This window comes from Prionailurus viverrinus, chromosome A1 (genome assembly GCF_022837055.1).
Source record: "Prionailurus viverrinus isolate Anna chromosome A1, UM_Priviv_1.0, whole genome shotgun sequence".
Classification (NCBI taxonomy): Eukaryota; Metazoa; Chordata; class Mammalia; order Carnivora; family Felidae; genus Prionailurus; species Prionailurus viverrinus.
In genome coordinates this window covers 142,412,750-142,438,885 of record NC_062561.1, presented here as the reverse complement: position 1 = coordinate 142,438,885, position 26,136 = coordinate 142,412,750, and the positions used below count along the sequence as shown (strand labels likewise).

Genomic DNA, 26,136 nt, shown 5'->3' with positions numbered 1-26,136 from the left:
ACAAAAGACCAGTAATTTTTATTTCCTGTGGGAAGGAGAATTGCATGGCTTTGGGACAGGAGCAAAAGAGAGATTTTCACCATTTGCATTTCTGTAATTTTAGAATTCTGAGTCACATCATTATTCACAAAATTAAAAATTTTAAATACCAAATATATAGTATAAATGTGTTTATACTTAAACACATTTAAAATTGAAGAGAAAATTGTTAGAGGGTAGACCGTATCAGAGCAGGCAGAATTCTAGATGAGATAGGCTCTTTGGAGAAGAGTTTTCTTCTGGTGTGGTATTTGACAAAGAGCTGAATGAAGTGAGGGAGTGAGTTACAGGAAAGCTTGGGGGAAAAAACAGCATTTCTGGCAGAAAGAAAAGCCAATGCAAAGGCCCTGAGGGGAGATGCCTCAGAATCTGGAGCAGCAGTAGAGTGTTTGGAGATGTGGTCTGAAAGGGACCAGGGCCTGGTCACATCAGCCTTATGTCATGACAAGGGATTTTGAGTTGATTATGCATGATAAGAAGACATTAGAGTTTTACATAGAAGATTTAAACTGACATCTGGCTCAACATCACTTATCAGGGAAATACAAACCGAAACCACAATGAGATACCACCTCACATTCATCAGAAAGTTTAAAGTTAACACAAGAAAGAAGGGTTGGTGAGGATGTGGAAAAAGGGGAACCCTCTTGCACTGTTGGTAGGAATGCAAACTGGTGTAGCCACTCTGGAGAACAGTATGAGGGTTCCACAAAAAAACCCCAAAAACACTAAAAATAGAACCACGTAATGGTCCAGCAATTGCACTATTAGGTTTTTATCTGAAGGATACAAAAATACAGATTCAAAGGGGTACATCACCCCAGTGTTTATAGCAGCACTATGAACAATAGCCAATCTATGGAGAGAGCCCAGATGTCAACTGATAGACATCTGGGCTCTCTCCATAGTTTGGCTATTGTTGATGGTGTGTGTGTGTGTGTGTGTGTGTGTGTACACACACACACACACATACATACACTTACAATAGGATATTACTCAGCCATCAAAAAGAATGAAATCTTGCCATTTGGAATGACATGGATAGGGCTAGAGTGTACTATGCTAAGCAAAGTAAGTCAGAGGAAGACATGTACCATATGATTTCACTCATGTGGAAATTAAGAAACAAAACAGATGACCATATGGGAATGGGGGTAAAAGAGAAGGGAGAAACAAACCACAGAGACTCTTAACAATGTAGAACGAACTGAGGGTTGATGGAGGAGGGTGGGAGAAGGGTTCAATGGGTGATGAGTAATAAGGAGGGCACTTGTGATGAGCCCTGGGTGTTGAATATGTGATGAATCACTGAATCCTACTCCTGAAACCAGTATAATACTGTATGGTAACTAACTAAAATTTAAAGAAAAAAAAAAACAAACTGAGATCTGAAACTAAGAAACCAGATGTGCAAATAACGGGAGAGTAGCATTCAGGGGAAAGGGAACAGAATATGTAAAGGCCTCAAATTAGGGGGCGAGATTGTTTTATGAATGTCCATGAGGCCAAGACGTCTGGTATGAAGTACACCAAAGAGGAGTAGGGAGATAGGTAGATGGCACTTATAGAATAGGGTAAGGAGGAATCTTACTGTTTGGGTGTATTTACTTCTGAAAGGCAAGGAAAGACCAAAGTTTTATGGCTTTATGGTACTTGGCCTCAGAATTCTGGAAACAAAGGGGGGCAGGCATGCTATTTTGCCAAGACATGGCCTAAACAGGTTTGTTGCTGGTTACTCCGTTATTCCATTACCACTCTCCTCTTTTCTTCTGAAGTTGCACTCCCAATATTTTCTCAAGATGAATGACTTCCTTGTTCTCTAGATCCTTTGGTTCCCAGACAGAGAACTTGGAGTTCTTTGACAACCCAGATCAACAGTGTTGGTGGGGCCCGCTTTCACGGCAACCTTTGTCTATTGCCAGTTGGCCCACTTTGCACCATCCCCTCAGGAGAAGGAGCAAAATTTGATGGCCGTGAATGGGTGAGAAAGAACAAGGACAACAAAATATTTGAATCAAAAGTTCCCAACCTCAAGTGACAGCACGGCATCTGGGAAGCGGTGTGAGAGCCCGTGCGCTGTCACTGTGTGAGGCAGACTTTCCTCCATCTACCACAAGCACTACGCCAAATTTCAGAAGAGGAAAAAGAACAACCTAATGGTGAGCTGATGAGCTGATCAATATTCTTAATTTACCTCTTTAGCTCCAGGGTCCAAATTGAAAACAAGACTGTGAGAATCTCAAAGGGCTGCCGCCGTGGCACGTCCCTGTCCCCTGAGGATCAGTGGCTTCTTTCCAAGTATTGCTGCAGACGTTTGGGGGCACCCACCTGAGAGCAGGGGGCTCCTGCTGCTCGGAGACTTACAGATCTGTGGGAGCTGCTTCAGGGGCCACAAGTATCAGGCCTGGTGAGAACATTACCCATCATGAACATCCCCAAACGCTGGATTAGAACAGGGCTCCAGGGGTCAATCCTGTTGTTTCCAGAATCACTGTGGTCAATAGTACAGCTTCTCTGCAAGAATATGGGAGATTTGTACGTGAATGGATGGGAGTTAAGAGGGTAAATCACAAACACAGCAATCGCTATCACTGAAATAGCACTTACGATATGTGTTCTCCACCAAGTCCTTTAAATCTCAACCTCATGAGGTACTTAGGGATTCTTTTTATAAGAGTTGCTACGCTTAACACTGGATGGAAACTTCATCCAAATTCTGGAGGTTTCTATGAAACTAATCAGGGTTAATCCAGGAGAGTGGAACACGACCTGGGGTTGGGAGATCTGAGCCCCAGCTCTAATTCTCCACTAGCCAATATGAGCCCATGGCTCCTCTGGGTCTCAGTTTCTCCTCATTAAAAATAGACACGTTGGGGCGCTTGGGTGGCGCAGTCGGTTGAGCGTCCGACTTCAGCCAGGTCACGATCTCGCGGTCCGTGAGTTCAAGCCCCACATCGGGCTCTGGGCTGATGGCTCAGAGCCTGGAGCCTGTTTCCGGTTCTGTGTCTCCCTCTCTCTCTGCCCCTCCCCCATTCATGCTCTGTCTCTCTCTGTCCCAAAAATAAATAAACGTTGAAAAAAAAAAAAATAGACACGTTAAGCATTAAGTCCCTAAGGATTCCTGGTTCTGATGGCATAGGACCTTTCATGTCGGCATCCTCTATTTTGTCTACCTGAAATTTCAGTCCAGTCCTCTGTTCAAACACTAAGTCTCCTACCACAATGAATCACATGGCAGTGTCTGCCCTGGGCTCACGTTTCAGGGCTCACACCTGAGCACAGAGCTGGAGAAGGAGAACCCTACTTCATTTGCAGAAGCTACACGCACTCATTGGCAACAGGGCCATCTTGATACGTCATGGGCAGTCTCATTCTGGATTGCTCTGCAGAAAGCTGGCCTGGTTAACTCCTTCCTAAATAGGAGACGAGACATAAATCCCATAGTCCTGGTCTCTCCGTCATAATTCAGATTGCTTAATAAGCGTAATTTGAATTAGGATATCTGATTCCCAACTGCTACTGAACAACCAGGCCATCCATTCATTCTTCCTTTCATTAATTCACTTAACAAAAACTTTGTTGAACATTATTACATATCAGGCACTTTAAGAGCTTTAGGGACACTAATGCAAAGAGGCAAAGTCTCAGCTCTCAGACGGCTGGTATCCTACTCAGATAGAGGCAAGAAACAAGCATGTAGCACCCTTTCAGGTGGTGCGGTTAGTGCTGTGCTGAAAAAATAAAGCAGGGTAAGGGGTAAACGATAAGGAATGATGGATATATTTGACTCTATGGGGGGACATCTTTTAGATTTGGGAAGGGGATGCAGAGGAGGCATCTGTACAGAGACAACATTTGAGCAGAGGCCTGCATGAAAAGACAGCTAACCAGGTGAAGGTCCAGAGAAGTGTGTTTTGGGAAGAAGGGACAAACAGCAATGTACCATGGCTCTGAGGTGGGAGTGAGGATGGCCCATCTAAGGGACAGGAGGCTAGTGTGTATGCATATCAGTAGTGGCCTTCCATCTGAGACAGGAGGGCCTTCCTAACCTGACTTGTTACAGCCTGAAAATCAAAAGCATGAGTTGCAGGGAAGAAATTGCACACAATGTGACCTTAAAGATGACAAAATACATGGCAAGACAGCCAGGCCTACCAGAAGCAAGAGAACAAAGAGAATATCAAATACTGTGTATCTAAATATTTAAAAACTGTAAAGCAAGCTAACAAATCATTACATGAAATATATTCTATACAGGGGCGCCTGGGTGGCGCAGTCGGTTAAGCGTCCGACTTCAGCCAGGTCACGATCTCGCGGTCCGTGAGTTCGAGCCCCGCGTCGGGCTCTTTGCTGACAGCTCAGAGCCTGGAGCCTGTTTCCGATTCTGTGTCTCCCTCTCTCTCTGCCCCTCCCCTGTTCATGCTCTGTCTCTCTGTGTCTCAAAAATAAATAAATGTTAAAAAAAAAAAATTAAAAAAAAAAAGAAATATATTCTATATTTATCTTGATAAATAAGTCTTCATAACGACCTGGAAGTTCAAATTCAAATTTCTGATTCTTGGAGTCTTAGGCCAAAGGCTCTGGGCTTGTCCTCTTTTCTCTTCCCACCCACCAGCTGCATCCAGGGCAGCAAGGGGCCTCCCCCATGCACGAGTGGTCATCCTAGTCTACTTGTCCAAGCTCCAGCAACATCCCATCACAAACTACTGTCCCTCAGGCCTAGAGGTGTGTATACTACAGATGGACTGACATGGTAAGAAGCCCACATAAGTCCTGGAAGTTGGGCAAGGAATTCTGGAGCTCTGGGTGGTGCAGACAGGGCAGAATAGGCACTCAGTGGGCTGTGGTTGGTCCAAACGGGGCCATCTAAAGTCAAGGACCAAGGCAGGGAACATCTTCTTGTCCGAATATAGGGTGATACTACAGGCATTTTCTGAATAATTAAGGTTAAAACCAGCATCCTCCGTGCAGAAACAAGCTGAGGACCAAGGAAAGAGGGCTGGGGTCAAAGTGCAGAAGTTGGGCTAAACCTTTGGGACAAGAGTGACGAAGAGTTGATAGATATCTGAGACTTTTTAACCTGGAAAGTTTACAAGTTTCTTGTATTTTCTGTGTTTATTTCTTTGTTCTCTTGACATCTATAGTAAACTCTTTGAAAGCTCTATTCAGTCTTGGGAAAGGAAATCCAGGGGAAGGGCTCAATCTTTGCTTGAGCTGGAATATTTAAGGGGGCAACACACCTGGGGGACAGCAGAAACTCAGGTGAAAGAACCCAAAGAAGAAGGTAAAAATTGTAGTTTCACTCCTCCACCTCTGCATTCGCTCCTAATAATTTTCTTTACAGAGCCAAGTTTGGAAGTTCTTTCTGAGTAAAAGAGCCCCTTAGTGCAACAAGACTCTGTGAGGCTCCCAATGTCCGTTCTCTTCTCTCTCTCAGCAACAGAACCCCTATTGTAACCTGGGACATAACTGCCCAGTATAAAGACACTGTTTCCCATCCTTCCTTATAGCTAGATGTGATTACTTGACCAAGTTCTAGTCACTGGGATTGAGTGAAAGTGATATGCGTAACTTCTGGCTTGTTCTTTTAAAGCAAGAAGGCTACTCTCCTCTTCCCCCTTCTCCCTTCCTGCTGGCTAGAACGAGAGCCATCCTGGACAACATGGACAACAGGCACACTCTAGTAGCTGCTGAATCCTTATCCCAACAAACAGTACTTTCAGCACCTCTTGAAGGAAATGTTTTTCACAAGTTTAATTCCCCCTGTGTAAAGAACTTCCTTTATTTGTCTTGAAGATTGTGGGTCGTCTCCTAATCCATGTTTAGGAACTTGTAACTTGTAACTGTCTTGTAACTGTCCTGAATTGTATAGGCTTTGACCACATTAGCCCTCAATACGTGTCTTTCTAGGCTAAAATCCTCTGAGTTTTAGTCTGACCTCGTGGAGAACGCCTCTACACTTCCTAAAATTCAGTGACTTCAGCTTTATTCTCTGCTTTTAGTTAAATGGCACCATAGTCTATTGTCTTTGGGCTGGTAACCCAGCCCAGAACCTACAAATATTCACAGAATTGAATTAACTTGAATTGAACTTCAAAGAGCAGTTTCTCTTTACAGAGAGCATGCACTAATTACAAGTTTCCAGACTTCACAGCCTAGGCATTCATGTTCTACCCCAAGTAGACAACATGAAGCCATGGAAGAAATCAGGACTTGGATAGAATTCCTTTGCAGGAACCCTCTTCCTCTTCTGCCACCATCTCACCTCAAGTTCCCGGCCAATTCCTATGTACCCCGTGTGTCTCAGCTTAGACGTCACTTCCCAGACCCCTAGACCAACTTGTTTTCCTTTCTGTTATCTCATGGCTTCTGATACTTTATACACACACACACACACATCATGTTTGTATTTCTCTGCTGTCTGTCTTTCTTCATCAACTGTAAAGGCATGACTATACCCATTATATCCATAGGTCTCAGCCCAATGCTTGGCTCCTAGCCAATGCTCAATAGCCATTTGCGAAATGAATGAGTGAATGAACTGTCAATGAATCGATTAGCAATGAGTAGCATTGTCCTTGACTCTTTCTCATCCCTATGTCTAGAAGCCAATCCTAGGCTCTTCCTAAAATATTTCTAGATTCCAATCACATATCACTTCTTCCACTGCTCTCATTCTGGTCCAAACAACCGTAATTTCTCCCTTGGATTATTGCGTTTGGCTCCTAACTGGCCTCTGCATTTTCACTTTCCCTCTCTTCTCCTCTAAAACATACTAATCTTTCAGTACAAATATGAGGAAGTCATAAGCGAGGGCCACGTTGAAGATAGCACTTTTGTCACTTCTAGAAGGAGCAGGAAAACCACGGAGAATCCTTTCTTAAGTTTTAATTCAGACAAAACACTACAGTTCTCAGTCTCCATTGAGGTAGGTATGGCCAGATGACAAATTTTGGTCAATGCACTGTGACAAAAAGTGATAGATGCATTTTTGAGCCATGTCCTTAAAAAATGGTGGGGAGGTTTGAGCTCTCACCATCTCCCTTTCCAGCTGCCTAAAATACAGAAGTGATGGCAGGAACTGGAGCAGCCATCTCAGACCACAAGATGGACGCCAAATGTTAGGAAGGCAGAACAACAAGGAAGCCTGGCCTCCTAACCTTTCGGAACTGCTATATCGGCCTTGGTATGTGAGCCTTGGAATGTCAGAGAGAATAAAATTCCATGTTTTCTAAGCTACTTTAATTTGGGGTCTCTGCCACATCAGCCTAATATGTATCCTAATGCATACGCCCTTCCCTATTGCAGCTGCTTCGTGGGAAGTCAAAAAAGATTATGCCAGGGAAATGTATATGTAAAAGTAAATATTCCTCCTGATGAGTGATTTGGGGACCTCTCGAATATTAAGGGAGAAGAGAATAAACCCTTGTTCTAAAGCAGCCAGGAAAGAACTATCTCCTGCCCCAAAAGACTCTCTGGTTCCATATGTTAGTATCTTGGGAAAGCTTGGGAGGGTGGAGATGGGAGCTCTACAGCTTGGTTCCAGTGCCTAATGTGAAAAATTCCTTTGGGGAGTGAATAAGAGAATTAGCTTAAGCTCTGGATTTGGGGGCTTTAGTGGACTTAAACAGACTTTTAATCACCCTTCCCTCCCCATGGTCCCAGTGTGTGAATTTTAATCACATTTTCTTGCATTTCCACCCAGGGAAAGGTCCGTATATTTATGATGCACCATCGTGTGAGGCTGCTGCCCTCCCCAGCCAGAGCGCCAGCTGCCTGCGGCCTGCATCTGGGGGCAAGAGCTGCCCACCAGCCAAGTAGGTTTCCTGACACGTCTCTGTTACATAGAAAAATTCTGTATAGGTTTGTACTAACATCAACCTATATTTGGGTCAGATGGAAGATATGAATTTGTTATAGATTTGTTAGACTGCACGCATCTTCTCACCAGTTGTTTTCCTGGAACTTACTGGTTGACAATTTATTTTTGATTCTTGACTCACCTCTTCCCTAGATGCAGATTTATTGTTAGAACTCCTCTTGAGTTGTACATTATTTCTTCTCTGAAAGTCTTAATCACAAATATTAAAGGTTCATCTAGATACCACTCTTTAATAAACTAGGACTTGTGGAGGGCCTGAACCCCCTGAAGTTGTTTGCAAACATATGCATTTTAGTGGGAAGAGGGCCACAGCTTTCATCACATTCTCAAAGGGATCTGTGACTCCCCAAGAGGAAAAAAAATTCTTTTAAGTGCAAGAGTTTCCACCAGAGCTAGTGATGTTGATTAGGGAAACAGAAGTTTGGGATAGTAGTGATTTACCTCCAAACTCTCCTCTCCCAAGCCTCCCCCTGCCATCAGAAAGATGTGGAAATAATTCATCTAGGCAACTTGCCTCTCCTTGAATTCCTCCTTTAAAATGGGAACATTCTACTAAAGGGCATTACATGAACTCCTAACACCTAAGAAAGTTGATTTGTCAAATTACTTTCTTCATTAGGATCCCAGATTCCTGGGTGGAAAAGGTGGGAGGCTCAGAGGACATAAGATCAATTGAGCTATTTTCCAGGTTTTTCTCTGCCTTCCAAAGGGTGCAATGGCCAAAGGCCACAGGCCCCATGGCTAAATAATCCAATGCAGTGCATGCTGAATTATAAACTCCACTACGCCAAGGATCAGCCCCCACTGTTCATCTGACATTCTCCAGGGCCCAACTCAACGCCCAGCGCGTTAGTAGATGCTTAGTAACTTTTGGTCGGATGAATAAGGGAAAGTGCGTCAGCTCTTGTGAGTTTCCTTGTCCAACTCAGAATGTTTCCAAATGATAAAACTGAATCAAAGAGAGGGTTAACAATCTAATTAGAAATAAATACTGAGGTATCACCACATCTCAATACTGGGAACGTGCATGCGTACACACCTTGATGTAAGGAAGGAATTCATAAACTCTCCTAAACCTAATAAGCCTGAAAGGTCAGAGCTACCAATTTAAGAAATCTTTGGAATAATTTAAGACTTTTTTCCTACGAGGCGATTAAAACAGAGCTGTTGCCTTTTCACTACTTTCATAAAGTTTGGGAAACGACGGGGAGAGAATGAGAACGCCCAAGGCCCGTCCACGCCAGGTCTCTAAGCTCCTGTGAAGACGCAGTGTTTGCCGCGTGCTGATGCCTCTCGCCGCGCCGTACTCCTCGTCTGAGCACCTGTTTGTAGTGACTCTTTCCGGGGCGAATTCACATCCCCCTGTCCCCCTGAGCCGGTTTCCACTTGCGCCCTGAGATTCCCTGACCTCGGCACCCGCCCCGGTCGGGGGCTCCTCGCGGCGACCTGCTCCTCCGTCGGCCAACGTCCTCGAAGTTGTTTGTGCAAACCCCGCTCCCTACGCGGAGCGGACGGGCGCTGCCCGGGAGCAGCCGGCGCCCCTACGCCGGGTGCTGCCGCCCCTGTCGGCCCCGCCCGGGCCCGGCGCGACCGCTCTGCACCGCCGGAGGGAGGAGGCCGCGCGGCTGGCGCTGCGCCCCCTGGGGGCCGGGCGGGACAGGCCCGGGTGCCCCTCAGGGACCGCGGGACGGCGCGACGGCTTGAAGGCGCGGCGGCGGCCACTTCGGGCGGGCGGGTCCGGCCTGCACAGGAGTTGGGCTATTTTGTAACTGCACCATCCACCCAAGCCTCATTACCACCTCTTAATGAGACCCCTTTACTCCGTGACGTGCAACCGCTCCATCTCATTAAGGAAATCGCTCTTCAATGCTGATTATTTTATTTGCAGCCATAATTATATTTCTTTCGGCTAAATCACGGTTTAATCGAGCCCACATGGAGGGCAGCAGCACTAATTACGGCGGGGGATGCGGCGGCGGCGGCGGCGGGCGCGGGCCGGCTGGGGGTGGGGGGCGGTAGGGGGTGCCCGGGTGGCGGGCGCGGCCGGGGGGCCTGCGGGCGGGGAGGGGCGCGGGCGGGGGGCGGGGGCCTGGGCTCAAACACAACAACTTATTACTTCTAATTCCCCAACTGTCACCAAATCACCTGCACGAAACAAGAATCTAATTTGTTAAGCTGGCATGTCTGCAGATGGAAGATCGATCTTCTCTGTAGATTTCTCTAATTGAGTGAATATAGACGCCCGGAATTAGCCGCACTCGGGCTGCGGGGAGGGGGCCAGGGAAGGAGTGTAGAGAGAAAAGAAAGGGAGGGAGGGAGAAGAAAGAAGAGGAACAGAGAAAAGGGGGGAAAGAAAGAGAAATGGGGAGAAAAAACGAAATAAAGGGGACACGAAGAGGCAAAGAAGGAGAACGGAAAGAGAACGAGAGGGAAGAGTGGGGAGACGAAAAGGCTGAAAAGAGAAAGAAGAAAAAGAAAAGAGGAAAAGAGAATAAAGGGAAGGGGGGAAAGGGGGAGTGAGGATAGAGGAGAAAGGAAGAGCAAAAGCAGACCGATAAGGATAACGAAAGAAGGAAAAGACGGGGGAAGAGAAAATTCTCTTTGAGGAAGGCTCACTGCCTATAGAATTGTATCTCCCTCCCCTACTCCACCCCCAAAGTGTAAAGTAGCTAGAGAAACTTAGCCCTGGTGTCAGCCGTAAACTGGGACTAACAGCTTACAAAAAGGAAAAGATTGGGACGCTGGAGACAGGCGGGGAGCGAGGGGGGAGGGGCGGGCGCCGGCGGCTCCAAGAAATGGCTTACAGAATTACATTTGTTTTTCTTGTGATTTTATTAAAAGTCACTCCTCATCTCCAGAATGCGTGAAAATATCTACTTTCCACTCAGATACACCGCATTAACTTGTTGGAGGCGAATTTGTTTGTTTGTCTATTTTATTTATTTGCTAGATAAGATTGATGCAGTCTTATTAGCGCTATATCTAGTTATAGAAAGAGATAAGGATGAGATGTTTTTCTTTTTATTCCAATTACTAGCCTTGTCACCTAACTGAATAACTGATATATGATTATTTATCCTGAGTAAATAGAAATCAGAAAAGCAGCGAACTTCACACATACAAATAAAATCTCTACGTCGCTTATTGTATTCCGTGTGGCTAATTGGGGCCATTAAAATTACAGGGCTAAGGGCAAAAAAAAAAGAGGAGACACGGAATCAGGGGGCGGGTACTGATCCGTCATTGTTTTGTGCAGAGCTTTCTGCGTTGAGGGCCGTGGATGCGAGTGTTTAGAAAGCAAAGACAGAAAGAAAAAAAAAAATAAGCAAGGGACAGACCTCAGCGCCTAAGAAGAGTCATGCAGGTGGATTGCGTGGTTATAGTTTGCAAACTCGAATGTATGGGAAACTGTTTATTTCAGAAAAAAAAAATTAAGTTGAGCTCGTGTATCGCCTGCGGCTTCCAAATAAGGTGGGAAATCAGACTCTTGGGGGCGAGTTTTCCGCTGCTCGGTCACTCCCCGCACATCCCTCAGGTTCGGGTAAGCAGGCAGTGGACGGACACACACTGCTCACACAAGCGCGCACGGAAGGACACGCGTCACGAACAAGCAGACCCAGCTCCCTGAACTTAAAAAAATAATAATAATAATAAAAGAAGCCTGGAGTATGGGTCCTTGGCTTTAAGCTCCTGGGCTGTCCCCAGCCGGGCCCTTTTTGCAAAGAGTTTTGTGGCCCTGGGCTCCTGCGGCGACGTCCCAGGGACGACCCTGGCTGAGATCTGCCTTGAGTCCCCGCGCTTCCGGCCTAAGCAGGCCTGGAGAATGTAAGTTTGGGTTAAACCCAAGCCAGGAGCCAGGAGGCTAGGAGTTAAAGGCGCTCACTTTGCGCCCGAGAGCCGTCGCCGGAAGGCGAGCCGAAGGGTTTTGCAGTGGCCAGGCAGAAGCACTCAGCCAAAGCCTCTTTGGCTGTGGTCTCTTTTGCTGGGAACCTCAAGAGAGTTCTTTTATGCAGAGAAGTGTGCAAGTGCCTGTCACCCTTTCCCAGAGACTTGGCTGCCCTCCCAGATTTCCTTCCTTCCACTTACCCCACTCTCAAATCGAGTCCCTTAAAATGAGCCATACATCAAGCAGTCCCAAACTCCAGTGTATCGAGATGTGGACCACTGACCCCTGTTCTGGACAGGGGTGGGGCATTGAGGATGGGGGCTAGGGGAGCTTCTATTCTGGCACCTGGGGTAAGATATAGGAGAAGGTGATCACCATTGTTTCACACTAGTGGGCTTGAGAACTTCCTGTTTTTTCCTTGAGTATTTGCTCCCACCCTTTATTCTTTTTGAGGTTCTAAGGTAGGCCTGAGGAACGCAATCTGATTTGCCATTGCTTTTGGGTTATTGCATATCTGGAAAAGTAAACAGGATTGTTCAAGTCACTTGATTTGTTTTCTGTAAGCAAATAATACCCAAAAGCATGGCTGTAATTTACCACGAATTAAAATTGATTCTTTTCATCAGGCAAGAAAATAGGAAAATGTGAGATCGTTAATTATTGAGGGAGGCGCTCCTCATTAAAGGGAACAATGTTACAATTCAGCATTTAATAGCAGGAATGTGAATAATAACGCACCATATTTCAGCCCACTGTCTGCAAAGAAAAGAGAGCGGTTTACAAACAACCCAAGCAGCCGAAAGTTGCATTTAATAAACACCCGAGGTTTCTGTAAGTGGAATAAACAATCAGGAGCTGGGCACACTACCCAATTCTTCAGGAGCACCTAGTGTACATTTTTATTCTTTCTGTCTGTCTCTCTGTTTCTACAAAAGATTCACAATGAACACAGAAATACAATTAGAGAGAAAATCAGAATTACAAACCTAATTAGCATAAATGCATCATTAAGGCACTTGCTGCCAGGATCTCCCATGCCATTCACCTCCCGATCCAACCACACTGTATTTCTAAATCTTTCTCTGGACCAGGATGGCAAACAGGAGGAAAGATACGGATGTGGTTGCTGTTGTGCTTGTAGTTTACATAATCAGCCATCAAGGTTTTGGCTTAATATATATACATATATCCCAGAAAGCCCACTTCTCTCAAAACTACAAAGTTCTCATGCTCGGCCTGGGCGCTGGGTTGGTCGGCTGCGCGAGTGGGTTCTGTGGCCTTTAGATGCTCTTTGTGCTTCGTTAAAAAGGAGAAGGGGAAAAGAAGAGAAAGAAAAAAATGATTTCCCTGTGCATCGCCCCTTGGCAGGCTCTTGTACAAAATTCAATCTCTATTTTTTATGAGAAGTAAACTGTCTAAATAAATTTTATTAGGGGCAACCAATATATTTTCTGGTAGTTCCCTTTGTTCCACTTCTACGTGTGTGTAACAATCTAAAACCTATTTATTGAGGAAAAATCACTGGATCCGTCATAGAAAATCCTTTTACTTTGCTTTGAAGTGATTTCTGAAGACATTCTTGTCATTCCGAAGATTTGGGGGCCATTGCGCTAAAGCCTCGGCTTGTTAGGGACTTCAGTTCCCATGATCATGTGGGAAATGCCTTAAATTATCAATAGCAATGGGCCTGACCGGCACTTTCCCGGCTGCCCCAGGAACGTGGGAAGATGACGGGGAATAAAACTCTGGTAAATACATCTCAGGCGCTGCCCAGGTGGATTCAGACATTGGCCAGAACGAGCTGCCGAGAGGGAACCGGGCGCGGGGACGAGCATTTTACATCCAGACTATTGTCATTTTCCTCGCCACGCCTGCTGGCAGCCGGCTCCTGACAGTCGGCTGCGGCTCCAGCTTGCACCCTCCCCACCTCGACGCCCCCACACCACCCCCCGTCACCCCCTCCCATTCTCAGATTTCCCTTTCTTTCTTTTTTTTTTTTCCCTTTCCTTTATCTCTCCCCCCCCCCCCACCCCAGATGCTTATGCTCTGAAGTCTTGGAAGAAATGATTTAGTTTGTTTATACTGCTATAAAAATCAAGACCAATAGAAAAGTCATAAAATGAAGCGGGCTATCAATCACGCCGCAACATTGTTATTCAGCGGTTACTAACAGAGATGGATAATCCTTTGATTTCGTCCCATTGTTATTACTCTGATGTGTCTTCACATTAACTATTACACATTTATTTATCGACCTGAAAGATACAACAAAACAGAATATACGAGCGAGTGCGTGTGAGAGGACGCCGCACGGCCCGGCGGCAGTTCTGGGAGTGGCTGTGGGAGAAGGACAAGAACGTTTGTGTGCACACCACGAGAGGACTTGGGGCCCCGCGCCCTTTTTTCCCCACGTCGCGGCCTCTCCTCCCTCCCTCCAGAGTGCGCATCCAAGGCAATGCGGGCCTCCACGGACTTGCCTGTTTGGAGGAGCAGGGTCAGCTCCCAGGACCCCTGACACTTCTGCCCACCTCTGCCCCTGCGTTCCGGTCTTGGGACCCCCGCAAGCCCCACCCAGGTGGGCACCCCCCACCCCCCTGCGAATCCACTGAAACGCGCACCCGGGTGAGCACTCGGGCGCCACGTCCCGGGCTCACGCCGCCCCGCCCCAGGCCTCCGTCCGGCCTCTTGCTGCGCTCGCCTGGCGCTGTAGCTTCTTGATTTCGGGTTTCGTTCGGGGAAGGGGGAGGTTTTACCGGAGGGACTTTATTTGCTTTAGGTTTAGGTATTCCCCTTCCAAGCAAGCCTTTCTCGAAAGGACACTAGGTGTTTGCTGAACACCCTCGTGGCTTCCGAATTTGCTCCTGCCACCTGGGCTCTTCCAAGCTGCTACCCGCATTCCCGGCGCCCCAGTCCCACACAGGCCGTGTTGGCATCAGTTGAGGCGGCCGCCGAAGCTCGGCCAGGCCCGGAGCTTCCGGGGAAGTGGTGTCCACAGCTTGGAAGGAACCGTTGTGGCTGATGCCCGGCATCCACGCGTGTGTGCATGTGTGTGCGCGCGTTCGTGTGTGTGCATGGGAGGAGGGGAACAGGCTGCAGGAGAGAAGGAGGAGGAAGCAAAACTGCCCCAGAGTTCGCCTTGCTGCCTCCTTTGTCTCCTTGTTCGGTCCCTGTCACACACACAGCTAAGGACACACACGCGCGCACACACACATACACACACACACACACGCACCATTCCTCTCGCATCTGCTCTCAGGCAGCATTTCCAATGTTTTGTGTAAGTCAATTGGACGGCGAACAAAAAAAGCCATTTGCTCGGTATTATTTAAAACAGACTTCATAGGACCACCCTTTTGTGGAAGCTTTATTTGCACTAAATGAATAATCTTAATTGCATCACTCTCGAATTAAAAATCAATGTTAATTAAGTTGAGAGTAGTAAATATCAGTTTTCATTGTGCCTGGGTAGAGGGCATTTTTCTTGTGTTGCAAATAAAAATACAAGTCAAATAACTTTAAAAGGGCATTATGTTCTGCTACAAATACAATTGAAACGGATTGTTTAGGAGCAGATCAGAAATGGTACAGAATTTTGCACTTAATTTCCTCAGTTATCATTTACAATAAGAACCTCTGGGCTTGACAGCCAAGTCTAAACAGTAGTAAATTAGTACAAATTTATACTGATTTTACTCTAATAATCGTAATAAAAGCTTATAGATTTGGCACTAATTACATAAATGCCTAATGATCTTGAAAATTACTCTGGTTAGAAATATATTACTAATCTAAACTTTGTTGTTGGCTGGCTCTGAAAAATCAGAACATTAGAGATGGTTCGCTTCACTTGTGCAAAAGCACTTTAAATTGTTCAAGTAGTTTAACATATTCAAGAAGAAAATAAAGAGCATTTAACTTTATTTACAGCCATAAGTGGAATTGGGAACCAAGCTGAACTTAGAAACTTTGACCGAAAGAGCAGGTTGCGGGCCAGGATGCAAGCGTGGGCCCGGTGGAGGAGCGGCAGCCGGGCCGCAACGGTGTGGAGTGCACGGATCTACACTGTGCGCGGGGTCCTGACTCTGACTGCGGGCGCTGGAAGCGCAAGGGGAGTCGACTCTTTTGTTTGTTTGTTTGCTTGCTCTTTAGGCCTGCTGAGGGTCTGCTAGCTACTCTTTAGGCCCGGGGTCCCAGCCAGGGTATCTGTACCCTGGGCTCAGGCCTGCTAGGCTGCAGCGGAGTTTACGCGCGGTCTAGAAGCTGCGCGGTGCCCTGGTTATGCTGCGTAATGGCAGGCCCGAACCAGCAGCAGACCTGTGTTGCCCAGAGCGCGCGGGCAGAAGTGACTCTCGGGTCATGCGGGGGTCAAGCCCTGCTCGTCCCCAGCACTGCCTCTGCCGTAGGATGGTCCTAGCTGTAGGAGACCGAGCTGCACCTTTGGAGGGAGCAGGGACAAGGAAAAGGAAAGGTGTGACTGGAGAAAATCTCGGGGAGGAACCTACGGGAGCCAGGCCCAGAAGCCCAGGGCGAGACCGAGGCGGCCTCCGCTGCTTTTGCTGCTGCTCGCGGCTGGAGCTGCCAGGGCCGCCGCCACCGCCTCCTCCGGGCGGGCGCGGGCGGGCGGGCGGAGTGGGGGACTCTCCCGGCGCTGACATTTGCAGGCTGCCCTCCTGATTGGTCCCCTTGCCGAGCTGCTCACGGGTTCATTCAACTGTTAAGCACCTCCCCGTCTCTCTAAAGGACATTATAATGCAAGAAGCCCCCTTTTTAACCACAAACCGAATTTTCTTTCATTTAGGTGATCTATATATATCTATATCGTATAGCTTATAGCTTATATCTATTTTAAATAACTTAAGGCCGCTAAAATTTGGGGGGGAACAGCTTTCGCCCTGGAGCGGTGCGCGATGCTGTCTCACGCCGACCTCCTGGACGCCAGGCTAGGTGAGTGCGCGCCTCTCGCCCGGGCAGCCAGGAGAAGCCTGGGCAGGAAATTGTCAATTTGTTCCTTATTTTACCTTAATGCGCCCTAAATGGACTAATTTCTTTAAAAGTAATTGTGCTGCATTAAAGTTTAATTTGATTTAACATCGTCTTTTAAAAAAAAAATCTATGGAATATGTAGATCCAAAAGAGGACTTGGGAAGTGTTGTTACTTTTTGTTTTTCCTTTTTTCCCCTTCTTCCCTCTCCCTTATTATTATTAAATTTTTTTGAACGGCGATCTACCCCGAGCTAATTTGTTAGGAGATGTTTTCTTTCTCTCTTTTCCCCTCCTGTTTGCTTTGATTAGGAATTTTTTTTCCTCCTCTTTTTTGCTCTCTCCCCCTGCCTCATTCTCTACCCCTCATCTAAGAATGGTTGAATTTGTAAAAATCTGGCACAAACGAGAAGCCGCTGCAATCGAGGCAGATTTGCTAAGTGTGTTCACTGAGAAAGGAGAAAAGCCAAATTCATCCTCACAGGCATCCCCGCCTGCAAGGGACTCGGCATTGCCAATGGCTGAGAGAAACGCGCCTTTTATTTCTCCGGAAGGAAGTTGAATTCTGTAAAGTTTGATTCACTGCTCTGTCTATAGTTTCCTTGAGTTTCCTTAATGCTGTCTGGGTTGCTGGGCTCTGGGTTTCCGGTTTGGGAATCTTTGGTGATGGATGTGACTCCATTTTCCAAACACTTTCTCTGATTTGAGGGGGAGGCGGAGCTGATTTGGGTTGATTTCAGAGGGTGGAAGGCTTGGAGAATTATTCATCTTCCAAAAGTGAGAGGGAATCGGCTGAGGGCCGGCGGTAGAGTTCGCCAAGCTGTCTGAGCGCAGGTGGGGCAGCAACCAAGGAATCGTTTAATTTTCTTTCTTTCTTTTCTCCCCCCTCCCACCCCAGTCCAAGGATATGCTCTCGCTTTCCTGGGACATCAGGGGTACGGTTCATGAAAGGGACTCGAAGGCATGTTTCTTTGCCAGGACTGGGAGTGTTCCACTGCCGGAGATATGAAAGCATGTGCTGTTTACTACGAGAGCCGGCTGCAGAGAGAGGGGAAAGGGCCGGGAGATGGTATTCCAACTTGGCTGTCCAAATTCTGGGGAACCCAGCTGAGCATCCCAAGAGTTTCCTTCATAGGGCGAACGTGGGCGCAGAGGGAGCCAAGGATGGGGCTAAAGGAGGACCGCGCAGGGAGGATAGTCCCTCCTGGCATCGCCAGGAAGGTAGTGACCGCGATCCCCTTCCCTCCTCAGGTATGAAAGATGCTGCCGAGCTTCTGGGCCACCGGGAGGCGGTGAAGTGTAGGCTGGGCGTGGGGGGCTCCGACCCTGGGGGCCATCCGGGGGACCTAGCGCCCAACTCCGACCCAGTCGAGGGAGCCACTCTGCTGCCCGGGGAGGACATCACTACAGTGGGCTCTACGCCGGCCTCGCTGGCGGTGAGCGCAAAGGACCCGGACAAACAGCCGGGGCCCCAAGGAGGCCCGAACCCCAGCCAAGCCGGCCAGCAGCAGGGCCAACAGAAGCAGAAGCGCCACCGGACGCGCTTCACCCCGGCGCAGCTCAACGAGTTGGAGAGGAGCTTCGCGAAGACTCACTACCCCGACATCTTTATGCGCGAGGAGCTGGCGCTGCGTATCGGGCTGACGGAATCCCGAGTGCAGGTACGCCGGGCTTGGGCGCCGGGGCAGAAGGCAAGGTGGGGCGGGAGGATTTGGGCAAAACAAGCGGGGTCTTTTCCCTGTCGGGGTCCTGGGCTGCTCTTCGGCTGCCTTATAAGTTCCAAGGACAAGCAGGGCTCCCACCTCCCACCAGTATAGCCACATTCCTGCAGAAATGCCTCAAAAGCGAAGCCGGCGTTGTTCTACTGTTAGGTCGTCTCATTCGTCCTGAGAAGGGAAGCTCTGCGTCTCCCAGCCTCCGCGTCTCCCAGGCGGCTAAGCTGAGCGCGCACCTCCACTCCACCTCGAGTTCTTCACAAGTATTTCATTACCCCTAATGAGTTTGTGTTAAGCGTCTGGATACATGGGGGGAATGCAACAATTCTACAGAAAACTTGAAAAGGGAGGAAATAAGGCATGATGGCACCTTACAAAAAATCCATACCTGAGTTTCACGGTGCAGCTTTATTCTCTTGCATATCACCCTCCAGCAGCTCTAAGACAACAAACCCCGAGCTTTGAGGTTTGCAAAGGTTTTAAACTTTGATGGTCTACCGAAGCGCCGCCGAGAGCGGCTGTAAAGATCCCCCAGTCTTTGAACCCTGGTTTTCCCCTTAAGGAAACTGGGGATGGGGGCACTGAAGGCTTTCTGTTGTAGATATCCGATCTGAAGAAAGGACATTTAGGGCAAGAAAGATTGACAGGTAGCAGACGAATTCGTTAATGATACCTTGTTCTCGGCCAACCACCCTCCAAGTTGAAAAGTATATATAACTTTGAAAATCACATCTATAACTTTTCTGAAAATCGAGGAATAAAAGTATAAGCTCAGCGAATCTCATTCCCCCCCCCCCCGGCTTTTTGAAAAAGAATGAAAACAATATATCAGATCTTTTATGGACCACTGCTCTAGGTGAAATACCAAGGCGCTCACTGAGTCTTGAGCTATCCAGGGTTCTGAAAACCTTCCTTTCCTGTCTTGAACATGATAGTTTCTCTATGTCATCCAGGGTGTCAATTTCATCTCTAGCTGCTTTAACAAATTAAGTTTAAAGATCCCAGTTGCTTTACATTTGATCTAAGAAGTAAGAGACAAGGGTGTCCATAATCACAGTGTTGAATGTTTATGTCTGCTTTCGACATTGTAAAAATAGTCTAACCTGGAAAAACAGATATGCTTCTGCTGTAAGTAGTCAGCAAATGAATATCTCTGGGAACTTAAAGTGGTCAATTAATAAAGTAATCATCAAGGTAGAACATAGATTAACATTTTTACTCATTGTAAGTCCAGGTGGTTTCGTCAGTGGACTTTGGAAACCCTGAATCATGGGCCATTGAAATTGAACACCCCAAAAGTGTTAACTGCATTGTGCAGATATATATTATTGTTTAAAAAGATTTTTACTTCCCACCTCTTTTTAAATCTGAAGCTGGGTCCAAACCTTACCAGAAATAAACAATTTCAATACTTTCATTACTGTTAATGATAATACTGGCTTCTTAAAATCTTGTAGGTTCAAAATTCATAAATTTGCTTTTTGTCCTTCAAGAGAAATACTACCTAATAATTTTTGTTTTAAAGAGTAAAATGCTGTTGCTTAACCTAGACATAGTGGTAATTAGTTTAAATTAAAATAGAACTTAGAATCACAAATAAAATATAATTGGACAACCGACTTTATGAAAAAAGAAAATGAGGTCTATTAAACTTTATTAGGTCTTCCAAAGGTTAATGGCAGTGGTTCTTTTAATAGAAAAAGTTGTAAATGAAATAAAATACAAACTATGTAATAGAAACAGTTATTTTCAAAAAGTACACAAAAGAATAATCAAGAAGAAAAAGACAAAGTACTTTAATTGTTCTAGCATAATGTTCAACAAAAGATAATAGCTTGAGGCTGCTGATAGGAACGATTTAATAGAATGGCAATTTCAATATTTTTAAAAATAATGTTTCATAGTTTAAAAAGTAATCAGATCAACATAACCTTCTTAATTAACATTTCAAAATGATTAACATTATGTAATGTAATGCAAAAATAATTTATGGAAAATGTATTTACTTCACAATTCACTGTACCATTGCTCCTTGACCAAATTCAAATTAAATAGTAATTGGTTTATGTTCTTATATGATGAGTACTTCATAGTTTTCTTTATAGTTAACAGATTGCCACACATTCTTTTCAGTATGTGGGCCACTGCACTGATTAAAAATGATCTAAACATTTAATTTATTACAATTGTATGCTTTTAAAGATTTTTTTAAATTCTAGACTAACTGATCCAACATACTTATTTTTATCTATATCTGGTATATATCACACTTTTAAGTACTTATTAAAGCACTTCTACTCACATGGAGGCCAATTCCATGTCTGATATCGCTCCCCTTTTCTGGCTAGTGTAATAAAACCATTCCTTTTATAGCATGCCATTATTAGAAACCAATTTCAGAATTATTTATAACCTAGAATGGCTTATTAAGCAGCAATGCGAGAATCATGCAAATTACGCGATCAAATGCAATATAATAAGCATAATCATTAGTCTCTAGCACGGATTAATTAACTTTCAATATTTTATTTACATAAAAACCAAATCAGTGAAATAACTTCTGCACAGTCAGGCTTGCCTTTCAATATTTTATACGAACAAAAATAATGTGCTGTAATTCCATTGACCGTGTCCCCCAGAATGGCCCTGTCACCTGCCACATCTTAATAGGGGGACAAGCTGAGAGTATTTTCTAGTTTTCTAATGGAATGAGAAATTGCATTTTCTTCCTCTCCCAGCACTATTAAAGTGTAATGAATTCGGCCCAGAGTTCACGGCTGGCTGATCGAAATGAACCTGAGATCTCGGCTTTAATACAGCTCCCCAGATTTCCTCCCAAATCTTCACATTAATCATTTGCTGGATTCCAATGAGATCTTCATAAAGCGTTTGCTTCGAGGGGGAAAAAAGTAATATTCTCTCTTTCTCCCTCTCTTTCTCTATTTCTGAGCCATTTATAGGTGGGGAATTAAACGGGCTATATATTTTAAAATACATTTACAGTATGTCTATATTACTGTAACAGCAGATATCATGAAAGTGGATTTTTAAATTCCAACCTCCATTAGATTCTCACTGTTGTATTAAGCATTTTCTGAAAAGAGCTGCATTTCAAACTGAGTACAAAGTTGGCCAGTGGCTGCGGTTAATATATTTTCTGGGGTTGTCATCTGTGCATTCTCAAAATCTCCCTTAGGTTTTGCCTGCATTTTAATCCGTCATGCTCTAGTTTTCAAGTGGAAACATTCACATTTTAAAAACATATGCATCATAGCTTGGAACGGAGGTGCTCAGACCCCATGCAGATTTTTTTTCACAACCCCAGTAAGCCATGAAACATAAAAAATTTTGTAGCCATCATTTGACTACTAACCCTCAAACATAATTGAGCACGATTTTTCGATTATTCCTATCATATTTAGTTCTTTAACAGCTGTTCTTTTCCACCTGTGCCTGAGGTCCAGAAACCTTTCTAGCAGTTGTGTTTTCCACTGTAGGGGCAATCCCTCCGGCCCTGCCCTTCTTTCTTCTGCTTCTCCAGAACCTCCCCCCCCCCCCCCCCCCCCCCGCCCCCAGATGTCTGCCACCCTCTTCGCCCACTGCCCAGCCTAAGATATTCAAACATTTAGGAATTCACTGACACTTTGCAGGCCATTAGGAACCGGTCTTTATAGCTATCTTTCTAAATATACCCGAGTGCAGAATGTGAGATGTGGGGACCGTTTGGACATAGACATCCTCCCGGTCTAGGGCTCCATCCAGTCTACCTCTCCTCAATGCAGCCTAGGATGGGTAATGCAAAGTGACCTGTGGCCACAGGTCTCCTCACTGTGCTTTCCTTGGCTCCTGCGGGTTACTCTCTGCTCCAGGCCGCTAAACAGCTCAATTCTCCGCCGTCGGCATTGATCCCAGTTACTATCAAGGGCCCCGCAGTCTCATTAATCCGTTGTGCCACCTACTCTAGGGGCTTTAGCAAGTAAGGGACCCGGCATCTTTACACAATCAGGAAATTGGGGTAGGCAGAAACATGGGAAATGGGGTAGAAATCAGAGAAAGATGAAATGATGGGTGATGGCTTGGGTGCGGTAGAAAGGCCAGGGCCAGCTCAAAGGCCGGCACTATGTCTAGAGTGCAATGCCGTTCACACTAGTAAGCGTGGAGGGTCTTCACCTGCACAGTGTAACATGCCTCTGTGAATAGCTGGCTTACTGAGAATAGGTCAGGTACATCCATACTCATGATCCTTTAGCTTGCAGAATAAACACTAAATAGCTTGGATTAATAGATGAATAACCTTTTGGTCATGAATATGGTCAAATTACGTTTGTCACATTCTAAGAGGAAACTCAATCAGTACCTGAGTTGTGTCTTACGTAATTTATATTTGTGCACACTAAACCTCCAACTGACTATGTGTTAAACTGCAAGCCTGCCAGGTAGGCGTACTGCCAATTATTATTAAAAAACAAAACAAAACAAAACAAAAAACCACACACAACCCAAATTCAAGTATGGGGAAACAGGAAGTTCTCTTGGTCAGGCAGTTTACCTGGTATCTTTCAGAAGAACTCTTCCTTCCCCTGTGGTGGTGAATATGGCATTAATTGTCAAGTTTGTCTGGTAAGTTCAGAAATTCAGAGGTATTGTTAAGAAAAAACGAGTACGAGGCTTATTTTTATTTGGAGTATATTTTATCAAACACATCTCCTCTAAAAAGAAAGATATGTGGGTCTGAGGCAAAATCAAATTTGATTCATTACTAGTGTGTGCTTTAAACTTGACCTCTAATTTGTACTGGTCAGAAAATTTGTTTTCAGTTTATACATGAAACAGATCAAACAGGGGAGACTTGAGGAATTGGAAACCTTGTAATTCGGGGTTCTCAGCAAGTTTCTGAAAAGAGACTTGAAGGATGTGGGGCTCAGGGCCCTGGCAGCAGGTTCCAGCACATCTGCACAGCTCAGATAAAAGGTGCCCTCAGAGGGGTTCGAGAATGAGGCATGGAGACTTGTGGCAGTAGAACCAGTCGCTACAAATCAGAAATCACGGTGGCGACCCAAACAACACCGTTGCTCAGTGCGGCTCGCTTTCCCACAAGGATCACTATATTAACCTCTCCGCTCTGTCATCCGTGGCGTTAGGGGTTTTCCTTTGTCTTTCGATTTTGAAACTGGCTATGTCATCCTCAGCCCCTCATCAATTTCCAAATTTCCAGCGTTTCTGAAAATTCTATAGCCCATCAGTGTTATAAGGCACGCTATTAAGCCACATGGGTACACATGTTTATCTTCATTTGTACACCTGTGGGTCCGATTTTGACACATGCCTGCCTGCAGACTTGTGCCTCTAAGCAGTGCATAGAATGTGCCAGCGTGCAGGGGCGTGGTGAACACTGCACGCGGTGGTATGTTTGCACCCAGTGTAAGCGCTCCGGGGCACTATCAGGACCCCGGAGGTTGGCGCTTGCTGCGTGCAAGGGACTCCGGTTGTCTCGAGCTGACGAAGAACCGCGGTCTCTGGCTGAGTGTACGGGCACTTTGGGCAGGTGGTACTTGTCCCGCCTGGGGCAGTGTCTGACGCAGGTTTCTCAGGCTCAAGCCCCCGCCCCACCCCCTGGCCAGCCGGCTCGCTAATAGCGCTCTGTGTGTCTCCCGCCCCGCCCGCTCCAGGTCTGGTTCCAGAACCGGCGCGCTAAGTGGAAGAAACGCAAGAAGACCACCAACGTGTTCCGCGCGCCGGGAACTCTGCTGCCCACACCAGGCCTGCCTCAGTTTCCGTCAGCCGCCGCCGCCGCCGCCGCCGCTATGGGCGACAGCCTGTGCTCTTTCCACGCCAACGACACCCGCTGGGCGGCGGCCGCCATGCCGGGCGTATCACAGTTGCCGCTGCCGCCGGCTCTGGGCAGGCAGCAAGCTATGGCGCAGTCGCTGTCCCAGTGCAGCCTGGCGGCCGGGCCGCCGCCCAACTCCATGGGCCTGTCCAACAGCCTGGCGGGCTCCAACGGCGCGGGGCTGCAGTCGCACCTCTACCAGCCCGCCTTCCCCGGCATGGTGCCCGCCTCCCTCCCCGGCCCCAGCAACGTCTCCGGCTCGCCCCAGCTCTGCAGCTCCCCGGACAGCAGCGACGTGTGGCGGGGCACGAGCATCGCCTCCCTCCGCCGCAAGGCGCTAGAGCACACAGTCTCCATGAGCTTCACTTAATGCAGCCGCGCCCCAGCCCGCTCCGCCCCCGGCGCCGCCCCCAGGACCGCCCCGAGGTCCTTCCGGCGCGCGCCCGGGCCCCCGCTCCCTGCCCGGGCCCCTGCCCCGGCGTCCTGCCCCATCCCCCCACCCGGCCTCCGCCACTTCCACTTCTCGTTTTGTTCTCTCCTCTCTCGTTCGTTCTCTGGGGCTCTCCCCAAGCCCCAGCCCGCGAGGCCTCCCCTCCACCTGATTTCGCCCGCCCCGGTCCCCACTCTCTTCTCAGCTCCTCTTCCCGTCTCCCCCAACTCTTCCCTGGCCCCCTTCTCCAGCACTTCACCCCACCCTTTCCGGCTACCCCCCGCCACCCGGCTCGCAAGTAGCGTGCTCGCGCCCTCCTCCCAGCCTTCCGACTGGCGGCATTCTCACCTACACCTTCAACACGACGCCTACGACCCCCTCACCCGCCGCCTCCCCTCCAGTCCCTTCTTTACCCGCACCTTACGCCCCTCCTCCCGCGCCCTGCAAAAAGCATCCTTCCCGCCATTTTACTTACCAGGGAGTCGACTCAGGATCTGAAATCAGACACCAATGGACTGGTTTGTGCGCAGAAACACACACCCCCGCACTCTCGCTCACTTTCAGACACTACACATACACGTACACACACGCATACACAGTGCACCTAGGTCACACACGGACGTGTTCAAGGGACAGCACAATGTTAGGGATTTTCGTCTTAAAGGAGGACAAGCATCTGCTACAACCGCCTCATCTGAGGGCCCAACTGATATAATTTGATTTATCCCTGTATTCTTTCTCCAAACTCCTCTTTTTCTTTCCTCTCCCACCACCCTACCCTTGCCCCGTCCGCCCAGTCACATCCATGCAGCCCTCTATTGGCTTGCAAAAGAACACTTTTATTTTCTCTTACTTTTATTTTCTTTAGCACAACTGTGTGAGGTTATAGAAGGGAAGGCTTCTCAGGAGGAATATGCCAGTGAGTTGGGTGGCTGGAGTAGACTAAATCAGTCAGGTGATGAAGAAGAGGTGATCTTACCCATTTTGATAAGTCTTTATAAGGAAGAATAAAATGTAAGAAAATTTTCCTTTTGTAAAAGTAAAAGCCACATCTCTTTTCTGGATCCTTCAGGACTGGGGTTTGTTTGCTTCCTTTTCCGTTTCTCTCCTCGCTGCTCTGTGCCCTAGGTTGTTTTGTGGTCGTCCTGTCGTCCCTCGTGCCCCTCGGTCACCGCTCTGGCCCTTGCCGGCTGCCGATGGGTGCACCCGGACATCTACAACCCTGCAACTTTGTACAGAGAAACACAATCAGCTCTTTCTGCATGTGCTGGTCAAATCCAAACCCAGAGAACAGAAGCGCTTTCGAAGAATGAACAAACATGTGAAATAGGATGTTTTGTGTAGATAAAGCATTCTTGTTACATACTGGTCAGT

General features: G+C 47.0%; 1 protein-coding gene across 1 annotated transcript; it reads left to right on the top strand.

Annotated features, from left to right (window-relative positions):
- The first annotated feature begins 16,714 nt into the window (after positions 1–16,714).
- On the top strand, positions 16,715–24,702 carry OTP (orthopedia homeobox). Its single transcript, XM_047857632.1, has 3 exons — positions 16,715–16,751; positions 18,039–18,448; positions 24,172–24,702. Exons 1-3 carry the CDS (start codon positions 16,715–16,717, stop codon positions 24,700–24,702), a joined length of 978 nt encoding a protein of 325 aa, XP_047713588.1.
- Positions 24,703–26,136: the final 1,434 nt, after the last annotated feature.